The sequence below is a fragment of the Gallinula chloropus genome (assembly GCF_964237585.1).
Source record: "Gallinula chloropus genome assembly, chromosome: 28".
Classification (NCBI taxonomy): domain Eukaryota; kingdom Metazoa; phylum Chordata; class Aves; order Gruiformes; family Rallidae; genus Gallinula; species Gallinula chloropus.
The window spans coordinates 5,307,092-5,329,927 of NC_140113.1; the positions used below are offsets into that span (position 1 = coordinate 5,307,092).

At 54.4% G+C, this 22,836-nt stretch overlaps 3 protein-coding genes across 3 annotated transcripts; 2 read left to right on the forward strand and 1 right to left on the reverse strand.

Moving 5' to 3' along the window:
• Window positions 1-2,258: 2,258 nt before the first annotated feature.
• LOC311201731 (uncharacterized protein) lies at window positions 2,259-12,169 on the forward strand (the record flags this gene model as incomplete). Its single annotated transcript, XM_084276158.1, has 13 exons — window positions 2,259-2,281; window positions 3,919-4,001; window positions 5,407-5,483; window positions 5,952-6,147; window positions 6,745-6,827; window positions 7,154-8,084; window positions 8,525-8,724; window positions 8,904-9,032; window positions 9,110-9,641; window positions 10,801-11,130; window positions 11,611-11,668; window positions 11,847-11,900; window positions 12,121-12,169. 13 exons carry the CDS (start codon window positions 2,259-2,261, stop codon window positions 12,167-12,169), a joined length of 2,745 nt encoding a protein of 914 aa, XP_084132284.1.
• Window positions 12,170-12,315: 146 nt separating this feature from the next.
• Window positions 12,316-14,650, forward strand: TICAM1 (TIR domain containing adaptor molecule 1; the record flags this gene model as incomplete). Its single annotated transcript, XM_084276527.1, has 1 exon — window positions 12,316-14,650. One exon carries the CDS (start codon window positions 12,316-12,318, stop codon window positions 14,380-14,382), a length of 2,067 nt encoding a protein of 688 aa, XP_084132653.1. The 3' UTR covers window positions 14,383-14,650.
• A 3,282-nt stretch (window positions 14,651-17,932) lies between these two features.
• FEM1A (fem-1 homolog A) lies at window positions 17,933-22,235 on the reverse strand. The gene has a single exon (XM_084276351.1). It carries the CDS (start codon window positions 22,038-22,040, stop codon window positions 19,983-19,985), a length of 2,058 nt encoding a protein of 685 aa, XP_084132477.1. The 5' UTR covers window positions 22,041-22,235; the 3' UTR covers window positions 17,933-19,982.
• Window positions 22,236-22,836: the final 601 nt, after the last annotated feature.

The following is a 22,836-nucleotide window of genomic DNA, read 5'->3' on the forward strand; positions in this document are numbered from 1 at the left end:
GAGCATCACTTACTCCTTGGGGAGTTACAGCACCCGTGCTGCACGGAAGGAGGGATTTGCCAAGAACCATCACAGCCCCACATCCTGCTTCTCCAGACCGTCTGTCATGTCATGCAGGTAGCAGCCCTAGAGCAGGCACAAGCATGCTGAGCACCACCACCCATGCACAGACTTCCCAACCGTGTTTTTCCAACCTTTTAACCTTTTTTGTTCAGCAGAAGCCAAGCACAAGGTGCCTGGACGGGCGTGCAGGGGCACAGGTACCGGAGCGGCGCCCGCAGGCTGATGGGCTGGGCCCATTTCACAACCAGAGCACAGATCCCCATGGACTCCCCTCTGCCCCTCAGCACCCCACCACGCTGGGGGGCACATCCCTGTACCCAGCTGCTGTGGAGAGACAGGCTGAAGGCCAAAGCAGTCAAGGATGGACACTGACAGGGCGCTCGGAGGTGCCCCAGTAGGTCCATCCCTCTTCTGTGGGCAGCAGCATCCCCACCCCAAAGCCACCAGGTCCCAAGGGCCCTCAACACCTCACCTGCCCCATCCACACCTCCCACCCACCCCACTCCCATCCACTGCTCATTGGCCAGGCCAGCACCTGCAGCACCCCGATTGGCTCCCTCGGCTGCTCGTCAGGCACCTGGGGTATTTATGCAGGGTGAGGCCCAGCCCTCCCTGGCTTGTCAGTGCTGAGGAGCAGAGGCAGCAGGTAAGGCTGGGCTGGATGGGAAGGTTGGGGGCTTGGTTGGGGGGGCTACCTGAGGTTGGCCCTTGCCTTGGATGGCTGTTTGCAGCCCTCTTTGGGCTGGAGGCTGGGATTAGAGCTGGCTCCGTGAGCGCTAAGGCTGGCCTGTACTTGCTGAGGGGCTGTGTCAGCCTGGGTCTGCCCATGGGGCTTTTCCAGCTCCTTGGGAAGGCACAGAGCTGTGTGCTGTGTCTCTGCTGCATCTGTGGGTAGGGGCTGTCTTGGCTTTTTGAGGCCAAAGGTGGCAGTTTGTGGTGTTGTGCTGCAGTTGCTGTGCTTCAGGGAGAGCTGAAAGGCTTCAAGTCCTTCCCTACAGGCTTCTTCCTAGCCATGAGATGGCTTCTTGGTAACACTGTGTGTCTCTGATCTGTGACTGAGCAGCTTGGGGTCTGAAAGCTCTTTCCTGTTTATCTTCTGGTGAGGGGTGGCTATCCCACCCAGCCATGCAAGGACAGCACGTGATGCCCACCCCGGACATCGCTGCTGCTTCGTGTTGCTGGTGGGGGAAGCAGTGCGTGCCTCAGGAGGGAGCTGGATCAGTTGGGCATTCCCTTCCTGTTGACAGTGCTGCCTGTAGCTATTTCACATGACCATCTGGTGTAGGCATGATGATAGTGTTAATGAAGGGGGTGGCTCGTGTGACACGGTCTCTCTTGCCCAAGAGCACTGTCTCTGCAGACAGAGGCTGCACCCGTCTGTGGCTCTGCCAGCTTGCTGGAGGGGAGCACTTGGCAAGCTACCTGAGTCTTGAGAAATGCAAACAGGGCTCTGAAGTCAGGTTGTGACTACCTGGAACTCCACAGGGCTGTGGAGGATTTCCATGGCTGGAGCTGGTTCTGCTGAAGTGTCCCAATGAAAATGCGTGGTCAAGAGGAAGGGCTCACTGCTTGCTCTGCAAGTTACAGCTTCCACCTGGCACTCTGAGTCTTGTCCTCATGGAAGAATGCTGAATGGAAAGTACTGGAAAGGCCAGGAGCTGTTTTAATTGGAGCTTATCCTATGATGTCTCCAAATTCTAGTAGCTTGTGTGGCTTACACACTTACTGTCACGAGGAGCTGCTGACCAAGTAATGGCCGTGGCACTTCATGTGTTGGGAGAATGCTGCCTCCAGCTGCAGAAGTGGCTGTGGTCTGTGAGGCTCCCTAATGCCCAAACCTCTTCCTGAGAGGTTAGATGGGCACCTCTGCCAGCAAAGTCTCAAACTAATGTCTCAAAGTCAAACCTGAAAGCCATCTGAGGCTCCTCCTAAAGCTCCTCTGAGCTTTTGCAAGCAGCTCCCTCAGTTGTGGGCAGTGCTGCTCCCTGCTGCAGGAGAGGTCCTGTGACTGCAGTTATGGGAATTGGGGTATCAGTGGCAAATCTCCTCAGGAATGTAAGTACTTTCACCACAAATTAATGCCTCTGCCCTGATTAGCCTTCTCTGCTCATCTCTAAAGCACTAAATTTAGCTTTGTTTTCCTAAATGGTCATTAAGGAATTAGCAATTAGGCTGTTGAGCCAGGCACGCTAGCTATGGCTCAATCTGTCTGCCCAAGGTGAGACCTGTTCGGAGGGGAGAAACCCTCCCTGAACCATGAGACCCCCCCCTCTGTCTGCAGGGCAGCAAACAGCAGGCTGGCCCCATGGGGTAGAGGGGTTTTTCTGGGTGGGTGGGTGTGGAAATAACCTTACAGAGCTACTGGAACTCTGCTGGTCACCGTGGGAGTGATGGGAATCAAGAGGTGCTTGTCCCAGCAGGACAGTACTTGCTCTCCTGCCAGGCTGGCACGTTGCACTGGCTGTGACAGCCTGGCCCAGGCAGGACACACAGATGGCAGCGTGGTGGTTGTGGTGCCATGGCTCTGTGTTTCATGGAGCTCAGAGTTGTGCCAGGCTGGGCACTGGGTCAGCAGTCACACTGTTGTGCTAGAAACACACACTGTGGCTTATGTTTCTGAAACTACTTGTTTTAAAGACTTTCTCCAGCAGTGACCTAATGCTGCTGATGTAGCAATAGCCTGAAATCATCAGACTGTCATCTTCACACAGAGCAAACGATGCTGCTGCTCCTGCTCTGCCTGGTGGCTCCCACAGGTGGACTTTGTCTGCTGGGACTCCCACGTGCAGCCTGAAGCTGGGTCTTGCCAGATTCTGGGATGGAAGGGATTCTGAAGCAACTTGACCCAGAGTTGTGACACTGCTGTGCTTTCTGTAACCCCTGCAGTAAAACAAGGGCTGCTCAGCACTTTTTTTACAGGGAAAAGAGAAAGTAAAACCAGGCTGGGTTGCCATGAAGGCATGTTCACACCACCACCACCACCACTGGCATTGCACCACACCCTGATTCTTCCTACAGAGGAGAGCAAACTGTGTTCTAACATGTCTGTGCAGCAAGAATTGTCACTAGCACATCTGCATCCATAATTAAGATTGGCTCCAGGTACTTCAGAGGTTGATTCTATCCTTACACTAGTCTTTACATCAGCCAAGGAGCTACTCCTGGTTTACACTAGCAACTACAGTCTCCTCCCTGGGTTTTGGGGTTTTTTTCCTGCAGTCCCTGACACCAAGGCCAGTAAGGCACTGGGCAGCTGGGGTATTTCCCACCTATCTAGAAGTAAAATAACCAAGTGAGTGGATTGTTTGTAATGGTGTTGAAATAGTTGTGCTTTGCCTTGTGACTGGGCTGCAGACTGATCCAGCCTGCTTGGCTTCCAAATAAACCCCAACAAACTCACCCTGAAGCATTGTAAGAGTTACTCACTGAGTAAACCCTGTGGACTTTGGGACTCAGACTTTATGCTCAAACACTGCTATTTTTTGGACTTGTTTTCTACTCCCAGGCTGTTAACAGTTCAAGCTGTATTTTTGCTGTGCTGTGGAATTAGGCAGCCCCCTGGGTTGGTGGGGGGATTAACCAGGAGGGTGATTTGGTCCTGGCTCCATCCAGGCTTCTCACATGAAGGCACAAAGTGACACCTTTTCCTGTAGTTCTGTACTCTGCATCATGCCATGCTCTGAGCCACGCTCAGGTCTTGCTGAAATGCTGTCTAACTGCACAGTGAATGCAGCAGTGCTTGACATCCTGCCAAGCTGTCTCCCCAGATGTCTCCCCTAGCTCTGAACCCAGTCCAGGGCTGACAAATGGTTGCTTTGCTGCTGCTTCCCCAGCTCCTTGTTCCTCTTTCCACAGGAAAATAAAACCTCAACACAAGAAACAAGAGAATGGGCTCTGGCACAAATCAGATGATGAGGTTTTCTGGGTGCAGTCTGCCAGTGAGCCCAGAGCAGTGCCTGGCTTGGGAATCCAGTCTGTGAGGAGTTTTGGGTTGGGGGGGCTGTGGTTCCACTGGACAAACTCTAGCAGTTCTAATAGGAATTAACTGGCAAGGGAGAGAGGAGTGGATGCTGCACTGAAGGATTAATATGCTGAAGTCTGTGCTCTGCCTGCTGAGGAGTAATACTGGATTTACCACACAGTCCTGGAGTGTCCAGATACCAACCCAGCTCTGTGCTGGGGAAGCCAATACACAGCAAGATATTGCATAACTCTTAAGTGTCTTTACTCTCATTAAGTAATGAGAATGCTCCTGGTTTCACAGGAAGGGAGGGGAGTGTCCTGGCCTGGCTGGTGGGATGGGGATGCAGGTTCCAAGGTAGGCAGCTGGGATGCTGCAGCTGTGAAACCTGGATCACTCTGCTAGGAGAACTTGGGAAGGTTTCCTGTCCATCCCAGCTGCTGCTGGAGCTGGTGATGGTGAGGAAGCTGATAAAAGGCAGAGTGGGATGAATCTGAAGTGACTCATGTCCTCTGCAGAGGATGCTCTGGAGTGAGCCTTCAGGGGAAAGGGGTGATGGATGCTGAATACATTTTAAGAAGGCAAAATATGCCTATTGCTGATTCAGGTCCTGGCACTCTTCTGCAGGGAGCTGAAGTCCTGTTAGTCTCTTGTTTTTCTCTCCTTTTTCCCCTTTTTTCCCCCAAAAGATGGGTTAAGTCATTACAAAAACTGCCTTTATGTCAAAATGGGGGAAATCTGAGGGCTTTTCCCTCTTAAAGGGTACTAAATCAGTTCAGCTTTTAAAAAATAAGTATTCCTGGTTTTAAACTCTGTTATCCAAGTGTTTGAGCTTGTCACACTTTGAAAATTAAGAAATTACTTCTGCTACTGTCCTAACAAGCCCCTCTGGATCTGCTTCCCACCACTAGCCCTGGTTCTGGCAGGCACAGCTCTCCTTTGAGCTGCCAGTCCTTGGCCAGCAAAGAGCCTGTGCACTGGGAAGCTGACCCAGAAGCATCTCTGGCAGGGAAAATGCATGGCAGGTAAGAGTTCTCACCCACTTCTAACATGCAACTTTGAAGCCAGTCAAATGTTATCAGCAACAAAAACCCTGCTTATTTTAAAGTATTTGGCTGTTTGGGGATTGAGGGAGATGACTTGAGCACAGTCCTTGCCCTGCACAAATATTTGCAGGTGATAAATCATGGAGCTTCCCAAGGATCTTCACACCCTTGGAAGAAAGATTATCAATGCCACACTGATGTTCCTGGGACATGCTGAATTATGGATCCCAGCTTTGCCTTGTGCTTTTTCCCCAGCTTTATGGAGACTTTAATTCACTGGAGGAAACTAAGCTGTAGCTGTACTGTTACACTCTTGGTTTGTGGTTTCTTTTCCAGCTGCAGCTGAATTCAGAATGGCATCAGAAAAGGCCACTACCAAAGACCAGCCAAAGGCTGAGGAGCAGCAGCAAGCGGTAGGTGCCAGGGCAGCTACAACTCAAACACACAACAGTTAAACTACCTGCTGACAGATGGGCTGGGGAATTTCACTTCTGTCAGCACCTCAAAGCCAGGCTGAAAGATTACTCATGTGAAGCTGGGGCTAAATCTAGACTTGGTTAATACAGAAGTGATCTTTTTTTGCTCAGGAGGACTTAAGGGCTCAAGTAACTCCAAAGCATGAGCTGTTAAAGTTCTATTTCCACATCTGGGTTTGGTGCTGAAACTTGGTGTGACTCACAGTTGGTGAGCCCAGAGCTCAAACTTCTAATTCTGGCTTGTTGCTGACTTGCTAGTAGTCTTTGAGTCCATTCAACTCTGAGTTTAAGAGGGGGGAAGAGATGGCCTGGAGGTTCCCTTAGGACTTTTCTGGGTGGGCACGTGGCTTGTGTTACTCACTAGCTTCAGGCTGGGCCTCTAATGTCACTTCTTTTGGGTTTCAGAGTGCTGTGGATCGGGTAACCAGCTTGCCCTTGCTCAACTCTGCGTTCAACCTGGTCTCATCTGCCTACAACTACACAAAGGAGACTCACCCTTACCTTACTGGGGTCTGCAACGTGGCTGAGACTGTGGCTGCGGTCGCAGTGGGTAGTGTGGTGGGTGGGGCACAGCCCATCCTGAACCAGCTTGAGCCCCAAAGTAAGTGAAGAGGCTGGAGGGACCCTTCCTACACAGAGGAGTAGGTGTGGAGGGGAGTTCTGAGTGACTGTTGGGTGACAGCCATCTCTTATAGCAGGTTCTAGCTCATTGTAGTGCTGAGGGTTCCATTCAGCTGCTCAGTGAAGCTGCTGGATTTCACAGGTACCAGTATTTACTGGTACCAGTAAAAGCCAAGTTTGTCTCTTGGCTGTGGTTTAAGTCACTAAGCTAAAACTCCCAGCTTTTTCTCTTACTGCTCCAAGGTAGGAGCATCCCCACTGGTAGCAGCACTGTCTCTTAGATACAGCTCAATCTGTCTCACCCCAATGCTCCTGATCCCTTTCAGCCCCTCTCCCACCCCACCAGGGACACATGTTATGCTCCACTCAGAGCAACGTGCTGCCAACGGCCTGAAAGCTGGGAAGGTGAAACAGAAACTGTCCCAACCTGCTTGTTTGTTCACTCTTTAACAGGACACTGCACAGACACACACACCCCACTCCAGAACAGAGATTGGGCTTTTGCTTGTCCTAAATTGTAGGGTCAAAACTCCCCCTCCAAATTGCAGAATAAACTGGTACCTGTTGTTTTTTCCAGTTGCCCTTGTGAATGAATATGCCTGTAAAGGACTGGACCAGCTGGAGGAGAACTTGCCTTTTCTTCAGCAGCCAGCAGATAAGGTAAAGGTGTTTCTTGGGAAAGGTGTGACTTTCTCTCTTGATGGAACTGTTACAGGTACAGAAGCATATGGGGAAATAAACTTCAGCAGTGCTGCTCTGTTGGGTCAGTCCCTTGTATGGGCTAGAGGAGGCCATGTGAAGTGATGAAAGCTAGAGATACACCTTCAGCATATGAATATACCTGTGTAAATACAGGTGCAGTGACTTCCCAACCTCTCCTGCAAGGTTATGAGCACAATGTGACTGTGTGGAAAAGCTGCTTCAGGGAGGGAAAACCTATTTCAGGGTAAGAAAAAAACATATCTTTCTCTGCATGTCTGTTACAGGTGATCTCAGACACCAAGCAGCTGGTTTCCACCAAAGTGACATCTGCTATGGATGCTGCCTGTGAGGCAAGAGAAGCGATGACTGACAAAGTGACCGAAGCTGTGGACCGTACTAAGAGCGTTGTAGGGGACAGTGTCAAGCTGACCAAGTCAATGGTCACCTCCACTGTTAACAGTGCTGTGGAGGCTGCTCAGGGTGCCAAGGACCTTGTGACAAGCAAGGTGACTGAAGCAGTAGATCTCACTAAACATGTGGTGGAAGATAGTGTTGAACTGACCAAGTCTAAAGTTGCTTCTACTATTGTCAATGCTGTGGAAGCCGCCCAGGGTGCCAAGGACCTTGTGACAAGCAAGGTGACTGAAGCAGTTGACCTCAGTAAACATATTGTGGAGGACAGTGTTGGGCTGACCAAGTCTGCAGTTGCTTCTACTATTGTCAATGCTGTGGAGGCTGCTCAGGGTGCCAAGGACCTTGTGACAAACAAGGTGACCGAAGCAGTGGATCGCACCAAGCACATTGTGGAGGATGGTGTTGGGCTGACCAAGTCTGCAGTTGCTTCTACTATCACTGCTGCTGTAGGGGCTGCCCAGGGTGCAAAGGATCTTGTGACCAACACAGTGGCTGAAGCAGTGGACCTGACCAAAGGGGCTGTTCAGGATGGTGTTGAGAAGACCAAATCCATGGTGGCTTCTACGGTCAATACAGCTCTGGATGCTGCGTACGGCAGCATAGCCAGCAAGATAAACACAGCCCTGGAGCAGAGCAGAGAGGTGATCCAGGGCGGCGTGGAGATGACTAACTCAGTGGTGACCAACAGCATCAGCAAAGCCAAGGCAGTGAGCCAAGCTGTGGCAGGTGGTGTGGAGTCTGTCCTGGGTATCTCAGAGGATCTGGTGGATCACTACCTCCCGATGGCCGAGGAGGATCTAGGTGAGAAAATACTTCGCTGGCGGTTGTAAATGCACATCCTGTCCCACGTGGCCAGAGAGCACCTGACACTGCAAGACCCACCTTCTGGAGGAGACAGGTAGCTCTGGATGTGTCACCAAGTTGGATGTCTGTCAACACCCACTTGCCACATGGTATGGGACAGAGTTCAAGTGTTTGCTAGCTGGTCCTTGCCCGCCAGCCTCAAGGCAAATAAACACATGGGTGCATGCTTCAACCTGTCTGCCACATCTGCTTATCTGAAGAGAATGTGTTGAGCAGGGACTAGCCTACCTTTAATATCTGAGCAACTACACTCCTCTTCTGTCTGCACAGCAAGCTTCAGCCTCCGTGCTTTGCAATGGGTGATCTTCCCTCTTCCCCTTCTCCCCCTCCAGCTGGGGAGTGAAGTGCAGCTGCATCTCTGTTCTTGTTTCCTCCAGGTCAACTGGCCACCAGTGTGGAGGGATTTGGGATGGCTTCTGTGGAGGAGCAGAAACAGCAGCAGAGTTACTTTGTGCGCCTGGGGTCCCTCTCTAGCAGAGTCCAGCACCGAGCCTACCAGCTCTCCCTGAACAAGCTGCAGCACATTAAGCAAAGCACCCAGGATACTCTCTCAAAACTACAGCTGGCAATAAAACTGGTACAATCATGGCTTTTCCTTTTCCTTCCTGTCTGTAGCCTTCCTGCCCTGCTATCCAAATGGAAGCTCTTCCTCCACCCTGCCCCAGCTGCCTGTCATCCTGGATCCCTCCCTGGGAAGGGAGAGCTTTCCTTCTCTGTGCTTGCAGTACAGCTCTTCCTCTTGTTTTCCCCCATCAGATTGAATCTGTGAAACATGAGGTTGGACAGAAGCTTCTGGATGGGCAGGAAAAGCTCCATCAGCTGTGGGTGGAGTGGTGCCTGACCCAACCCAAAGGAAATCAAGTCAAAACTGCCTCCCAACCAGAGGTATCCCTAGAAGGTCATATTTAATCAGTGTGCATCTCATCTGCTCTAGTAACTGAGCTCTGTCTCTCTCCCAGCAGGTAGAGTCACAGACTCTAGCTATGCTCTATATCATCACCCAGCAGCTACAGCCTGTTTATGAGAATCTGAAAACCAGCATCCAAGGCCTCCCCAGCAACATCCAAGAAGCTGTGTATCGAGCCACTCGAAATATTCACAAGCTCCACAGATCTTTTTCCAGTGCTGTGTCTTTCCAGGACCTCTCCAGCACCACCCTGACCCAGAGCCAGGAGCGTGTGGCAGAAGCTGGAAGGTCCCTAGATGACCTGCTTGAGTATGTAACACAGAACATCCCTCTGAACTGGCTCGTGGGTCCCTTCAGGGCGATAGCTAAAGGCTCACAGGATAGCAGAAAGCAGGAGAAAGAAATGGTCACTGGCATAAAATCCCCCATGTTTGAAAAGGCAACATCAAAAGATGTGGCTGAGGCACCTGAAGAACCAAAGGGAGCAAACAGGATCCTAGGGAAATGGTATGAAGTGCTAGAGATGCTGGAGGAGAAGGCAGAGAAAGACATGGAGGTGGCACTGGCTCCACAGGAGATAAAAGCCAGTGCACCAGAGGAAGATCTCTGACAACATCCATCCCTCTGGCCAAGGTTCCCTGGCCAGAACAGCACTTTCAGTGTGCATCCAGCTGCCCAGAGTGCCTCCTGCTCCCCTGCTGTCCCAGGCTGAGTTTACAGTACGGTGTAGGAGATTTGATAACCAAGGTGGGGTGATTCCATATGGTGACTTACTGTGTCTTAAATCATGCTGCTGCACTGACAGGGGGAAGATGGGGACCTGTGCTACAGCTGGGCTGACTGCAGCTCAATGTGTGAATGGCTAAGACAAGCTGGGGGAAAGAAGCCTCAGCTTAATTTTAACACTGGATTTGTTTTTAATTTATCCAATTTGCAGAGATCTTGAGAGGATGATGCGCTTGGTCTTTGATTTTGTTTTCCTCCTGTGGTTTTGAGAACACGTTACAGACAGGAGCTCCAGGCAGCCTGCTGTGCTGCTGGGGAGGCTCAGCCCTGCAGCAGACCAGGAAGGATTGAAGGCAGAGGCTGCTTCTTGAGGACACTTCTCTTTACAGATCAGCCAAGGGCTTTTTCTTTCTCAGAGAAACACTTTGCAAGGTGGGATTTTCTTTTAAGCACGCTAGCTTGCAGAGGGATGATTCTTCCTAGTCATAGAAAAGTGACTTCAGGGATTGTGTGTTTGGCTGAGTTAACTCCATGAATGAAACCTCTTGTAGCCGTGGAGGAGCTGTCAGTCACTGCCTGGAGTTACTCTGCCCTGGTAACAGGATATCCATCTAGGGCTGAGAGCTGCTGCTTATTTCCCTGGTTAACAATGCTTTGTAATCATACCCAATGTAATTTATTTTGGTCCCTGTGCTAAGGCTGGAATAATGGCAAGCAGACTGGAGAATAAAGCATGACCTGTGTCCAAAGGAATACCTGTCTCTGGTGTCTCACTCTGCATTCCCTTGAGCCTGAGTTGGGAAGAAGCTTGTCTTTAACCACTCACTTCTCTGGGTGACTCGTGTGTCTCCTAATCTTGCTGGGGGAAGAAAAATAAATAATTTTAGCAGGTTCCATCCTTGGTAGAGGAGTATCTTGGGGGATTTGGCCCCAGGACTTGTACCTGTGGCCCTGGGCAGCAGGTGCATCCCTAGGAGTGTGGCTCAGCTCCCCCCTTGTGCTCTCTGGCCACTGCCCCAGCGTTCTACCACCCGTCTCAGGAGCGGGAAGGGGGGTCCCAGGCCGCCCCTACCCTCACCAGCGTGGCTTTAATCCCTGGAACACGGTATGTCTGGGCTGGGCTCTACCGGCTGGGTCCCGGGCCCCCTCCCCGGGCCCTCAGCCCTGCCCCAGCCGCTCCGCCCCGGCCGTGCCCCGCTCCGCTCCGCCCCGCCGGGCTCCGCCGCTTCCTCGTGTGCTGCGGCGGGGCGGGCAGGGGCCGCAGCCGGGGCTCGTCCCGCTTGCACCGGGCACCGGCCCGAGGCGGCCCCGCCGCATCCATCCGTCCCGCGGAGCAGAACCGCGCCGCAGGTAGGCTGGCTCCTGCCCTCCTCCCCTTCCCTTCCCCGCCGGGGGAGCCTGGAGGAGCCGGGGGGGGGGGGGGGGGGGCCGGGCGGCCCCGGTCCGCGAGGAGAGGGCGAAGGGCTGCGGGGGAGCGGGCGGGGAGGAGCCGGGCTGAGTCAGAGGGCGGAAGGGCAGCGGCGCAGGGCTCGGGCGCCGGCTCCCCCCTGCCCTCCCCGCCCGCCGCCGGCTCCCCCCTGCCCTCCCCGCCGAGCCCGAGGCTTTCATGGGAAGAGCCAGCAACTTCCGCAGGCTGGGCTCGAGCTCGCTCATTAGGCAACTGGAGGATTTTTATGAGAAAGAAAAAAGCAACCCGAAATTAGAAACGTGCCCCCCCACCCCCAGCCCGAAGCTATTTTTGGGGAGGTTTGCCCCTGTTGCCTTTAAAACGGGAAAGCTTTTCCAGCAGGCACAGTCCCTGCCAGCAGCGTCCCTCCTGCCTGCCCACAGACCCTCTGGGTACCCGCTCCATCGCTCCAGACGAGTTCTGCGGGTTGACTGAACCCCAGTGAGGGGCCTCGGGTGAGTAGGGGTGCTTGGCAGGGCTCAGGGAGAAGATGCGGGTGGAGGTCACCCCCCAGTGCCATCAGGCAGCCTGCCACGGATGCATGGGAGTTACCAACCTTCCTGGCAGGGCTCAAACTGTTCGCAAGGGCTTCCTCTAAGTGCACTTTGCTTCTCCACAGACCACCACAAGCAGCCTGCCTGGAGGAGACCGACACTTGGATTTACCTGCACAGGTTAGTAGGTCGGTGATCATTTAAAACCAGCTGTAATTTGTGGAGAAGCAAATGTGGGAAACTTGCTCTTTGCTTGCTAACAGAGTGGGAATGATCTGAGGAGCACTGGCAGGCACTGAAGGGATGAAAAAATACTCAGGAGCTGCAGGAAAGCACCTGGGAGCTCCACAAACTCAAGCTCATGACTATTTCTGACCATCACCCTGTATTCTTCTCACAGGTTCATCTGTCTGGTTCCTGGGGACAGAGAGGTCCCAGTTCAGCGATGAGCCCCTGAGCAGCCAAGTGCTGCCTGAAGCCTACCCAGGACGTCACAGAGCTCCACAGGGAAACAAACCTTTGCTCCAAGGGCTGTAAAATGCTTCTCCCATCCATGCTGCTCCAGTCCCATCAGTCTGGGCCCCCAGCAGACCAGATGGCACAGGGTGCCGAGCTCCAGCCAAGCTTTGAGGATGTTTTTAATATCCTATCCCACGTCCCCCAAGATAGACTCCTTCACCTCAAACATAAACTGAAGCACCTGATCCATGGGCCCAGCAGCAAATTACTGCAGGGAATGGTCCTGCTCACGCTGGGGCAAGAAACGGATGCAAGGATTTGTTTGGATGCCTTAAGAGGTAACCGGGCAGCCCAGTATGTCTGCCAGACCAAACTGGATGTCACTGGAGTGCAGAAAGGTGGGGAGGACTTGCAGCCTCCCCAGCTGGATGCAGACGCCATGGAGCTTCTGGCACAGATCTACTCAGTGCTGGAGGAGGAAAAACTGTGCAGTCCCAAAGCTGTGGACAGAGCCCGCCAGGCTGCCACCCAAGCCTGCACCACCAGCAAGGAAACTCAGGAGGACACACTCAACAGCATCCCAACTGAGGACAGGGAAGAGCATCTCTCTGAAGTCAGCGTGGGCTCAGGGGACAGATTCCAGACTCTGAGATCGGATGTGTCCGTAGGATCTCTCCAGCTCACCGGCCCAAGCTGCGTGGGAAGAAGCTCCCCGGTACCAGTTGGAGGCAGCTCAGCCCGTCTGGGCCCGCAGCCCCTACGGTCCCAGGGGAGTCCCTCCTTCCCCACTCACTTCGAGATCAGCGCGTCTCCTACTGCTGCTTTTCACAGCCCGGCTCCTTCCCCCAGGCGCGTCCCTCAGCCCAGCCGGCTGTGCGAAGGGAGCACCAGCACCCCTGGACAACCTGACAGGGACAGACCAAGCCTCATCCTGGAGGAAACAATCTGGGCCAGCAGACCCAGCTCTCCTCATGGGCAGGACACGGGTTCCCGAGTCCCCCAAACTTCAGAGAGGGTTCTGCAGGTCAGTTCATGTCATCCAGCTCTCCCTACTCCTGAATCGACACCGCCTGCACTGGGTGCTGTGAAGCAACCTGAGGAAAGCAGCGATGTCTCCAGCACAGTGGCAACAGAACCTCAGGCACCAAAAGAAAGCACAGATGAAAAACAAGACAAAAAGCAATTATCTACAGGTTTTCCTGGTTCAAGAGCTCCAGCAGGTACTGGTTCTGCCCACATGCCCATGAAGGATTCCTACGTTCCAGTATCTGCTTCCATTCCAGCCTCCCTTCTTCCTCCTCCTCCTTCCATCTCCTCAACCCTTACCCCTCCTACTCAGCAAGCTCCCCTCCACTCATCCCCGTCTCCAGCCTGGCCACCTCCTCCTCCTCCCCAGGCTGCAGCAGCAGTGCCTGCACCAGAGCCAGAGAGTGGGAAATTCTTCACTTTCGTGGTCCTGCACGCCAGTGAAGATGATATTGTTGCCCAGCGTGTCAGGGACCTGCTGGAGAACATGGGTGTTCCCAACGGTGCCACGCTCTGTGAGGACTTCTTCATTGCTGGGCGCAGCCATCTGACTTGCTTCCAGGATGCTCTGGAAAACTCTGCTTTTATACTCCTCCTGCTGACCAAGAACTTCCTGTGCAACCTGTGTATGTTCCAGACTAACACTGCCCTGATGGAGTCCATCCAGAACCCATCCAAAAGTGACTCTGTCATCCCTTTCATACCCAAGGAGAACCCGCTGGAGCGCAATCAGATGCCCAGCATCCTCGGTGGGCTCATGCCCTTGGATGAGAACTCCCTTGGGTTCTCCAGGACAGTGCAGAACACCTTTACCCCCAAAAGGATCAATGGGAAGAAAGCCATGTGGGACCAGGCACAGAGGAGGAAACAGCAGTTCGCTCAGGATCTACATCAACCACTGCACAACTTGGCTGCTCTGCACCTTGGCCCCCTTCCCCAGCAATATCCACCCCAACAGTGGGGTCCTCCTCTTGCCACGTACCCACCTCCCACCGCTGGTCAGCCCATGGGACAGATGGGTCCCCCTCCTGGGCTCCCATCAGGCTGCTACGTGATACCATCTCAGGGAGGCATCGTCATTCAACATGCTAAAATGATCCAGATTGGGAACCACAACGTGATGGAGGTAGAAACTGTCAGGCCAGGTCCTCAGGACAATGAGGAAGAAGCCAGGTAGAATGCTTGTTTGGAGATGCAGCTCAGCCAAGGCCAGACACTCACGCTTGGTTTCAAATCCTACAGATTCTGCTGGGACTGGGACTGTTCTTGATTCACTGGGGATGAAAGGGGCCACTTTCCTGGAGCACAGGAGAAAATCACCTCTCTGGCTGGACAGAAGAGGTTGCAGTCTGAGACTGTTTTCCTTGTGCTTATTTTTAGGTAACTGAGAAAAATATTTTCCTGATTTTCTGAGGCTACTAGAAGGTTTTACAAATAAATTCTAATTTATTTCTGTTTCTCTGTCTCTCTCCCCTGTAGGATTAGGAAAGGGGCAGACAGGGATGGTGGGGACACTTCGGCTGTACCCTGGGGACAGCGCGGGCCAGGGGATGGCACACCAGGTTTTGGTTTCATCCTCTGCTTCTGAGCAAACCATTTGAGGGGAGAACTTCAGGGGATGCTCTGGAAGTCACTTTGGGAGCTGCTGTGTCCCCTGTCAAGGTGCTAAGCATCACAAGGTCCCACCATTTTCTTCCATCAGTCCTCTTGAGACTGGAGTCCTCCCAGCTCTTCAGGGTGATGCCTGCGTTGCGTGCAAGCTGCCCTCCCCTTGCAGCAGCACCAGTTCCCCCAAAGCCTCTCACTTCAGAGCCAGGAAGGTTCAGGAAACTCAACTTCACAGCTTTCTGAGAGGCTTCAGGCCTCTGGGCTGTGGCATCAAGACATCCCTTTTCCCAGTTCTCCTCTGAAACTACAGAGAGAAGCTTTTTGTTTGTGAGAGAGACGATTCCCACGTGCCCCTGGAGACACAGCTTGAGGGAAAGTGGGTTTGTGTTGAAGGAAACTCCATTAAGAACTGGGATTACACACTGGATAGAAGGCTGAGCAAGACTCTTCACACTAAAGCTGTTTGGGAAACAAATGCGAAGGTGGAAAGGGAGGGGGGAGCTGCAGAGAAAGCCTGAGGAGCAGAAGCTGGGTGCTCACTCCTTTTTACCTGCTTGGAAGAGGTCAGAGGTGGGACCAGCGCCCTGTTGAGACTGGTTGTCACACAGAGAAACACTCCCAGAAATTACTCCACCTAGTTGTAACTGCCTTTGAGGAAAATGCCTGAAGGACAAACAGAAGCACTGAACAGAGGATTGCAGAAGGGGTGGAGAAAGGAACAGAGGGGGTGGAGAAAGAGCAGAGGAGGTATTCTGCAGGGCCAGGGTGATGGATATACCAGGCAGCTATCTGAACCTGTTTTGGCAGGGGGGTTGGACTCGATGAGGTCCCTTCCAAGCCCTTGGATTCTGTGATCTCCTGAGCTCTTAACAGGAGGAGGACACAGGAAGCAAAGCCCAGAGCCCACGCTGCTCTTCCGCAATCGGCTTCTGCCACAGCCAGTTGCCAGCTCGGTCAGCAGAGGTCAGCCCGAAGCCACCGACTAGAGATGGGGCTGCTCCCTGTGGGACAGGAGCCCAGGAGCAGCCCTGAGCTGTCCCCTCACCCTGCACAGTGCCTCTGCAAGCTGCAGGCCAGGAAGGAGCCTGAGAGCTGCAAAGTCCTCACAGTGCCTCTGGAGAGCCAGGGGAAGCTGCTCTAGCTCATCAACAACCTGACCACTGTCACAGCAGGTTTGCTTGGAGAAAAGGAGAGGGGAAAGCATGGTAGCAGACTGTGGAACATTGTAAGGGTGAGTTTTGGGGGTGTTTTTAAGCTTGGGGGTTGTTTTCAGGCTTAGAGCATGTGAGTGGCCAAGAGGCTCACAGGCTCTTGGGGAAAACTCACACTGGAGCCACAGCCCCACTGTAACCGTGTCGGCACCTTGACTCTCCCCACGCTCCCCAGCTCTCTGCCCTGGCTCCAGGCAGCTCTGCCACCCACACTTTGTTCTCACCAGAACACACGTGTGCCCGTGACCCCCTCGTGCTTCCCACTTCTCTGGGAACCTGGGACATGCTGATACAATATCCCTGTCTTTATGCTCTGGGCCACTTCATTCAGAACCTCCTGATGGCATTAGGAGGCTCCAGAGACATCCAGCCAGGCACCAGGACCCAAACCCCAGGGAATATCTCATGGCTTTTGCATTTCTAAAGAAACCTGTATAGGAAACTTTACCATGGAGAGGGCAGGTTATCAGTATTGGGGTAAAAAAAGCACATCTTGGGGGTTTAAGAATGCAATAAAAGGCAGGGATTTTGTTTGCAGCAGTGTCCAAAGGGCTGCTGGAGAGCAGCCTGCTACAGGAGGGGCTGCAGACACCCAGCCCAGTGAAAACCATCCCCAGTCTCTGCCCAAGGTCATTATTCAGATAAAATAATTACCAAAACGTTCCACTGCTCCCCACAAACCCTTGTTTTGGCCACACAGAGGAGCTGGGCCTGACAGCACCCCCAGTAAGGACGGGCTGTTCTCTGTAATTACCCCGAGCTCAGGCAGGGATTTCTCCCACCCAGTAATTACTATCAGCATTTAATTGGTGCACCCTCACTATGTAATTACACATTATTTACGTGTAAAAGAAAAATTAACCCCCTTTTCAATTACATGAAGTATTCTGTGCTGTGAGGCTTCTGTAGATGGGTCTCCCAGCTCGAGAGCCACTGGACACCAGGTCCCTCCTCATCCCTCTCCTTCCAGCAGCTCCGTGCATGGGATGGGATCACATCCCAGTGCACCAGCCAGGGACCAGCAGCTGCTGCCCCAGTCCTGAGGCCACACAGCTCCCTCTACCTGTGGTGGCAGCTGTTCCCCAATGTACCTGGAGGCCACTTGGCACAGCAGGAGTATTACACTGGGAGAAGCATGTCCCACCCAAGTGTGGGTGCTGCTTTAACTTTGCAACGGAACCTGAAGGCAGCAACACAGCTCAGACCCTCAGGAATTACCTCTGAGGATGGAGTGATGAAGGGACAACACATTCAGGGATTTTATCCACCTGCTCCAACTCTGGAAATCCAAATTCTGATCACGGACTCACAGGGGCTGGAAGGGACCCCCAGAGCCCATGGGGCCCAACCCCCTGCCCAAGCAGGGTCCCTGGGACAGGTCACACAGGTTGGTGTCCAGACGGGGCTGGAATCTCTCCAGAGAAGGAGACTCCACACCCCCTGGGCAGCCTGTCCCAGGGCTCCCTCACCCTCACTGGGGAAAAGTTCTTCCCCATGTTGGTGCAGAACTCCCTGTGCTCCAACTTGCAGCCATTGCCCCTTGTCCTGTCCCCACAGACACTGAAAAGGGGCTGCCCATTTCCCCTGCATCCCATCCTTCAGATCTTGATAAACATTAGTAAGATGCCCCCTTAGTCAGTGTGAAACTACCTCCAGTACCTTTAACTCCTCAGCCTTTTTAAGGCTGAAAAAGATAAACCCATGATGGGCACACTGTGCCCCTCATTCCCTGACAGCACAGCAGCATCCTTCTGCACTGTCTCATTCACATCAAAAGGCAAAGCACAGAGAGAGGTGTCACATCAGTGTTACCCTTTCTCAGGGGAAACATTTGCAGCTGCTGTAAAGATTCAGGAGTAAATTCAGATGAAATGAAACCATCACACCCATTGACTGCAAACACCCAGTATTTCCATACCCACCACGTACCATGCCTAGGAAAGGAGCTGAAAACAGAGGCTTACCAGCAAGAAGTCCAAGGCACTTGCGTTCTAGCAGCCATTTTTGTTTGTTTTATTATTTAAAGTTAAGAGCGCTCATCAGCTCACAAATTAACAAGTTCCACTCCTGCAGTTTAGTTCAGGTTTTCAGCCAAAAGGAGGAAAAAAAAAGAAGAAAAAAAAAAAAAGAATGTAGCTAAACTAATTCTGCACTTTACATTTCAATGAGAGTTAAACCTCCTTGCTTTATAAATAAATGTTATAGTTAACACTGCAAAAATGCCATGGCAGATCTACAATATCTTTTAAGGGGCAGAGAGCACGGGATCATCGAGGCATATGGATAGGCTGGTTTATAAATACAAGTAGAGAAGCTTCAGTAGCACAGAGCGCATGGTTGTTTATCAATCAGGGTTCTGCTCTCCCAGTCTTGACCTTTCCCAAAGCTCAGAGGCAGCTGCTTCACCCCCCAACTGTGCTTTCCACTCTGCCCCAGGCCAAGAAATGAGCCACAGGCTGCCAAAGCCCCAGTCACTCCCCCTGCAAGAACACAAACTGCTGGCACAGCGTCACTGTTTGCTGTTTACTGCCAAGGAGGGTTCTGCTAATGGAGGCAAATACCTACCCTGAGACTAGGGATTTAGAGAGAAAACCAAGTTGTGTGCAGATCCTAATTAAAGGAGCTTGCCCAAAGAGTAGCCAAGTGAGATTTCAGATTCCCCCTCTGAAGTAGCACCATCCTTAGTAAAGTTGCAAAAAAGAATCAAAAGCCAAAACCAGATGCTAACAACCCACTCCCCTGGAGGCTTCTGGAATGGGGTAAGTAACAGAGCCCAATTGGTTGATATTAATAAACCTCAGAAGAACAAGAAGGCACCTTTGATTTCTCTCTTGCCTCTTCCTCCAGACCACCCTCACGCACACATGCCACCAACACTCATTTAGTAAACACCTCCCTGCCCCACCAAGCACCACCCACGCTACCACTGCCTCCCAGCCCAGGGGGCTTGCACAAGCACATCCTCCAAGATGGTGCTGGGCTCTGGTTTGGCTCCCACACCAGGACATACCCACCCTCTAAAGCTCAATCCCCACCGGCCTCTGGAGCCGAAGCACCTCTCTGCAAGGAAGGGAGCAAACGTGCAGAATGGGCAAGCTAAGGGCCTGAACTCCACAGTATTATTTTGGTTTGAAGGTAGCAGGTTTTCCTCCCAGTTCATAACACCCATCATCTATCAATGTAGCTATACAACCAGAACTGACCTTACTATATCTGACAGGATTGAAGAAGTCTTGCAGCATAGATAGGGCCTGGCTCTAAAAAGAGAAAAAATAACCCAGCTTTACACACAGTCATCACAATCTCAGGCCTTTAACAACACTTGCTACTTGGCCAACCAAGGGAAGAGGGGAAGAAATCCCCCCCCCACATCCTCAGCACAGCCAGCCCTACTGCCAGGCAAGGCAACCACCTCGGCAGAGCACAAGCCGCTTGGCTGTTAGACTCGTACTGTTCCAGATCTGAGAAGGGAAAGGATTAGTTGGGACATACTTTATTCCTTGCATTCCTAACTGTTTGGTATTTGGGATGGGAAGGGCTATAGAGCACGTGTGTGATGTGTAGCTGCTCCAAAAGCTTAACGCTGAGTTAATCCAGCACTAACGGGAGAGGCAGCAGGTCCCAGGGGATCTCCATTTTCCTTCCCTCTCTGGACAAGACAGTTGGCATGGGAAAAGGCAGGGGGGTTCCGGCCTTCTCTGGACACAGTGCAGATATCTGGTACCTGAAGATGACAACAAGGAGGGACAGCCATGAGCTCTCAGGCCTCCTCCTCCTCCTCCCCTACCCCTGCGCACGCCAGCTTGATGGTGACAGATGAGGACAAAGCTCGCAGCCCGTCTCAGCACAGCAACAGCCTTCAGCACCTAGACAAGGGTGGCCCGGGATCTCAGGCTGCACTACCTCTGCGGGGTGAACCAGGAGATGGGAAAGGCTGGGGGACTCCAGCTCTACCACCCTAGTGCAGTTCAATGAAAGCTTCCAGCTCCTCAGGGATGAAACCCTTGTAGGGAATCTTGTGCTTGTCCAGGGCGCGAGCAGCAAGGCACTGGAGGGTGATGTAATTGAAGGGCTGCATCATGCTCTTGGTGAGCAGCTTCTCATCCAGCAGCTCGTAAGCGGTCTGCTTGAAGGCATTGGTGGCGTCCATATGGGCTCCAGCCTCCATGAGGGCACTCATGATCAGCGGGCAGTTGTTGCGGGCAGCAACGTGCAGCGGGGTGTTGTTGTCATAGTCACGGCTGTCTGGGTCAGCCCCGCACTCCAGCAGCAAGTTCACAACGTGCAGCGACGGGAACTTGCCCACGGGGTAACGTCCCACTGTGGTGGTGTCTTTGTCCACGGCCATGTGCAGAGGGGTGAAGCCATTCTTGGCCCGGGGGCTGCACTTCAGCAGGCGGTAGATGGTCTGGCGCTTCTGGTGTTCCTGCTCTGGGGTGCACTCCACCTTCTCCAGCAAGAAGACGAGGTGGAGGATAATGGCCAGCGTCTTGGTGAACTGCGCTGAGTCAACTACAGGGTCCTTGCCGTGCATGAGAGCCCTCTCCACCTCCCGGACCCCTTTGCTCAGTACCCCCATGAGGTCAGAGAAGCCCAAGTGAGTAGCTAAAGTGCCTTTGGAGCGGTCCTGAAGCACGTAAGAGAAAAGCTCGGCAAAGGAAAGGAAGCTGCTGGCAGTCATGGGGCTGAGAGGCTCCAGGTTGCCTTGCTGCATGTCTAGGGCGTACTTCCACAGGTTAATGCAGCGCTCAAAGTTGCCCGAGTCAGCATAGACTGCCCCTCGGTAGCGGATGTAGTAGGAGGTGTCTGGGTGGGAAGGGCCCAGGATGCGCTCTCGGATCAGCAGCGCCTGCATGCGCATCTCATCTGGATCAGTAATCAAGGCTTCCAGTTCCTCCAGCGAACTCACTTCCCGGGAGTAGTCATAGGCCAACACCAGCTGCCGGGGCTCGGGCTTAGGCAGGTACTGCCCGCCCTCGCAGCGAAGCTCCATCGCCCTTCGCCAGTACTTGTGGGCTCCCAGAAGGTCACGTTTCTTATCCACAAACGTAGCACCCAGCAACTCCAGTGCTTCCACAGCAGCCTCGCGAGTGCAGAAGACGTTAGGCACCTGCTGTTCATCCTGACTGGAAGCTGAGGCACAGCATCGCTCGCACCCCTCTTCAGCACAGCCCTGAGGAGTTTCCTTGTCAGTGCTGCAGCACCTCTGACGGCTCCCACCCGATGCACAGGTCCCGGTTTGGTTCCCTGCAGCCTCCTCCTCCTCCTGCTGCTGCTGCTGCAGCCCTCCTTGGATGAGGTACTCCACAATGTTGGTGTGCCCGGTGACACTGGCCGCCAGCAAAGGAGTCATGCCGTAGCCATCTTTCTCCATGCGGGCTTTGGAGCGGAGCAATAGCTGTAGGATCTCCAGGCTGCCGGACTCAGCGCAGTCGTGCAGGGCCGTGTTCCCCTTCACGCTCCGGCGGTTGACATCAGCCCCTTTCTCCAGCAAGTAACGTGCAATCTCTCGGTGCCCTTTGTAGCAAGAAATCATCAAACAGGTATGTCCGTGCCGGTTGGCCACCTCCAGGTCAGCCCCGCGCTCGCCGACCAGGTAGCGCACGATCTCCAGGTGCCCATCGAAGCAGGCGGCCCGCAGCGGCGTCGAGTTGGTCAGCGTGGTCTGGTTCACCGACGCGCCGTGGTCCAGGAGGCTGCGCACCACCCCCAGGTGCCCGGCAGCGGAGGCTGCCCACAGCGGCGGGGCCCCCTCGATGGTCTCCCCGTCGAAGTTGACCGAGCCTCCCTCCTCCACCCGGGCGCCGCAGTGATCCAGCAGGTACTCCACCACCTCCAGGTGCCCGTGGCGGGCGGCGATCAGCAGCGGGGTGCTCCCTCCCCCGGGGCCGTCACCCCCGCCGAGCCCCGCCGTCAGCGCCTCCAGCTCCTCCCGGCTCCGGCTGCCGAGGAGCTTCTGCAGCAGCTTCAGCTTCCCGTCGCGGGCCGCGTTGTACACGGCCGTGCGCAGGTCCATGGCGACCGGGCCCGCGGCGACCGCACCGGCCACCTCCTGGCCATGGACCGGCTGCTCCTCCACGCCCCCAGCTCGGCCCGGGGCAGGGGACGGGCGAGGGCGGCACCCCCCCGGAGGGAAGAGCCCTGCGGGGCCGGTGGCACCCGGCGAGACACCCGCCTCACCTCACACGACAACCTTCAGTCCCTCCGCCCGGCCGCCATCTTAAGGTTGTAACGCGAAACAAAATGGCGCCCGCGGGACGGCGGAGCGGGGCCGCAGGAGGAGGGCGATGGGAAATGTAGTCTGGAGCGCTGCCCGGCCCGGCCAACCCCCTGGGAGCGGCTCCTCGGGCACTCGCTTTCCCGGCAGGCAGCGGGAAAGAGGCGCAGCCGGGGCCCGCCGCCCGCCCGTCGCCCTGCGCGGGGCTCCCTGGGAAGCGCAGTCCCGCTGTCCCGACAGGCGGCCCCGCCCCGGGGGAGCCCGCAGGAGCCGAGACTCATTTCCCGGCTCGCCCCGCGCCGCCTCACCCCGGGGTCGCCGGGGCAGGGAGCGGGAGGGCGCGTTGCGGCAGCGGGGCTGAGGGAGGGGAGGGCCCGGGGCTGGCTCCGGCCGCGCTCGTACCCGTGTTGCCCAGGCGAGACTCGCCGCCGGTGGCCGCGGCTCACGCGGGGCTGGCACCGGGGCCGCTGAGGGACTCGGGGCGGGAGGGAGCGGACCGGGGTGTGAGGGGCTCCCAGTGCCGGGAGAGCCGCCGCTCCGGTGCCGGGCCGCCCTGTGAGCGCGGGAAGGGGACCCGGCGCTGCCCTGTGCGCGC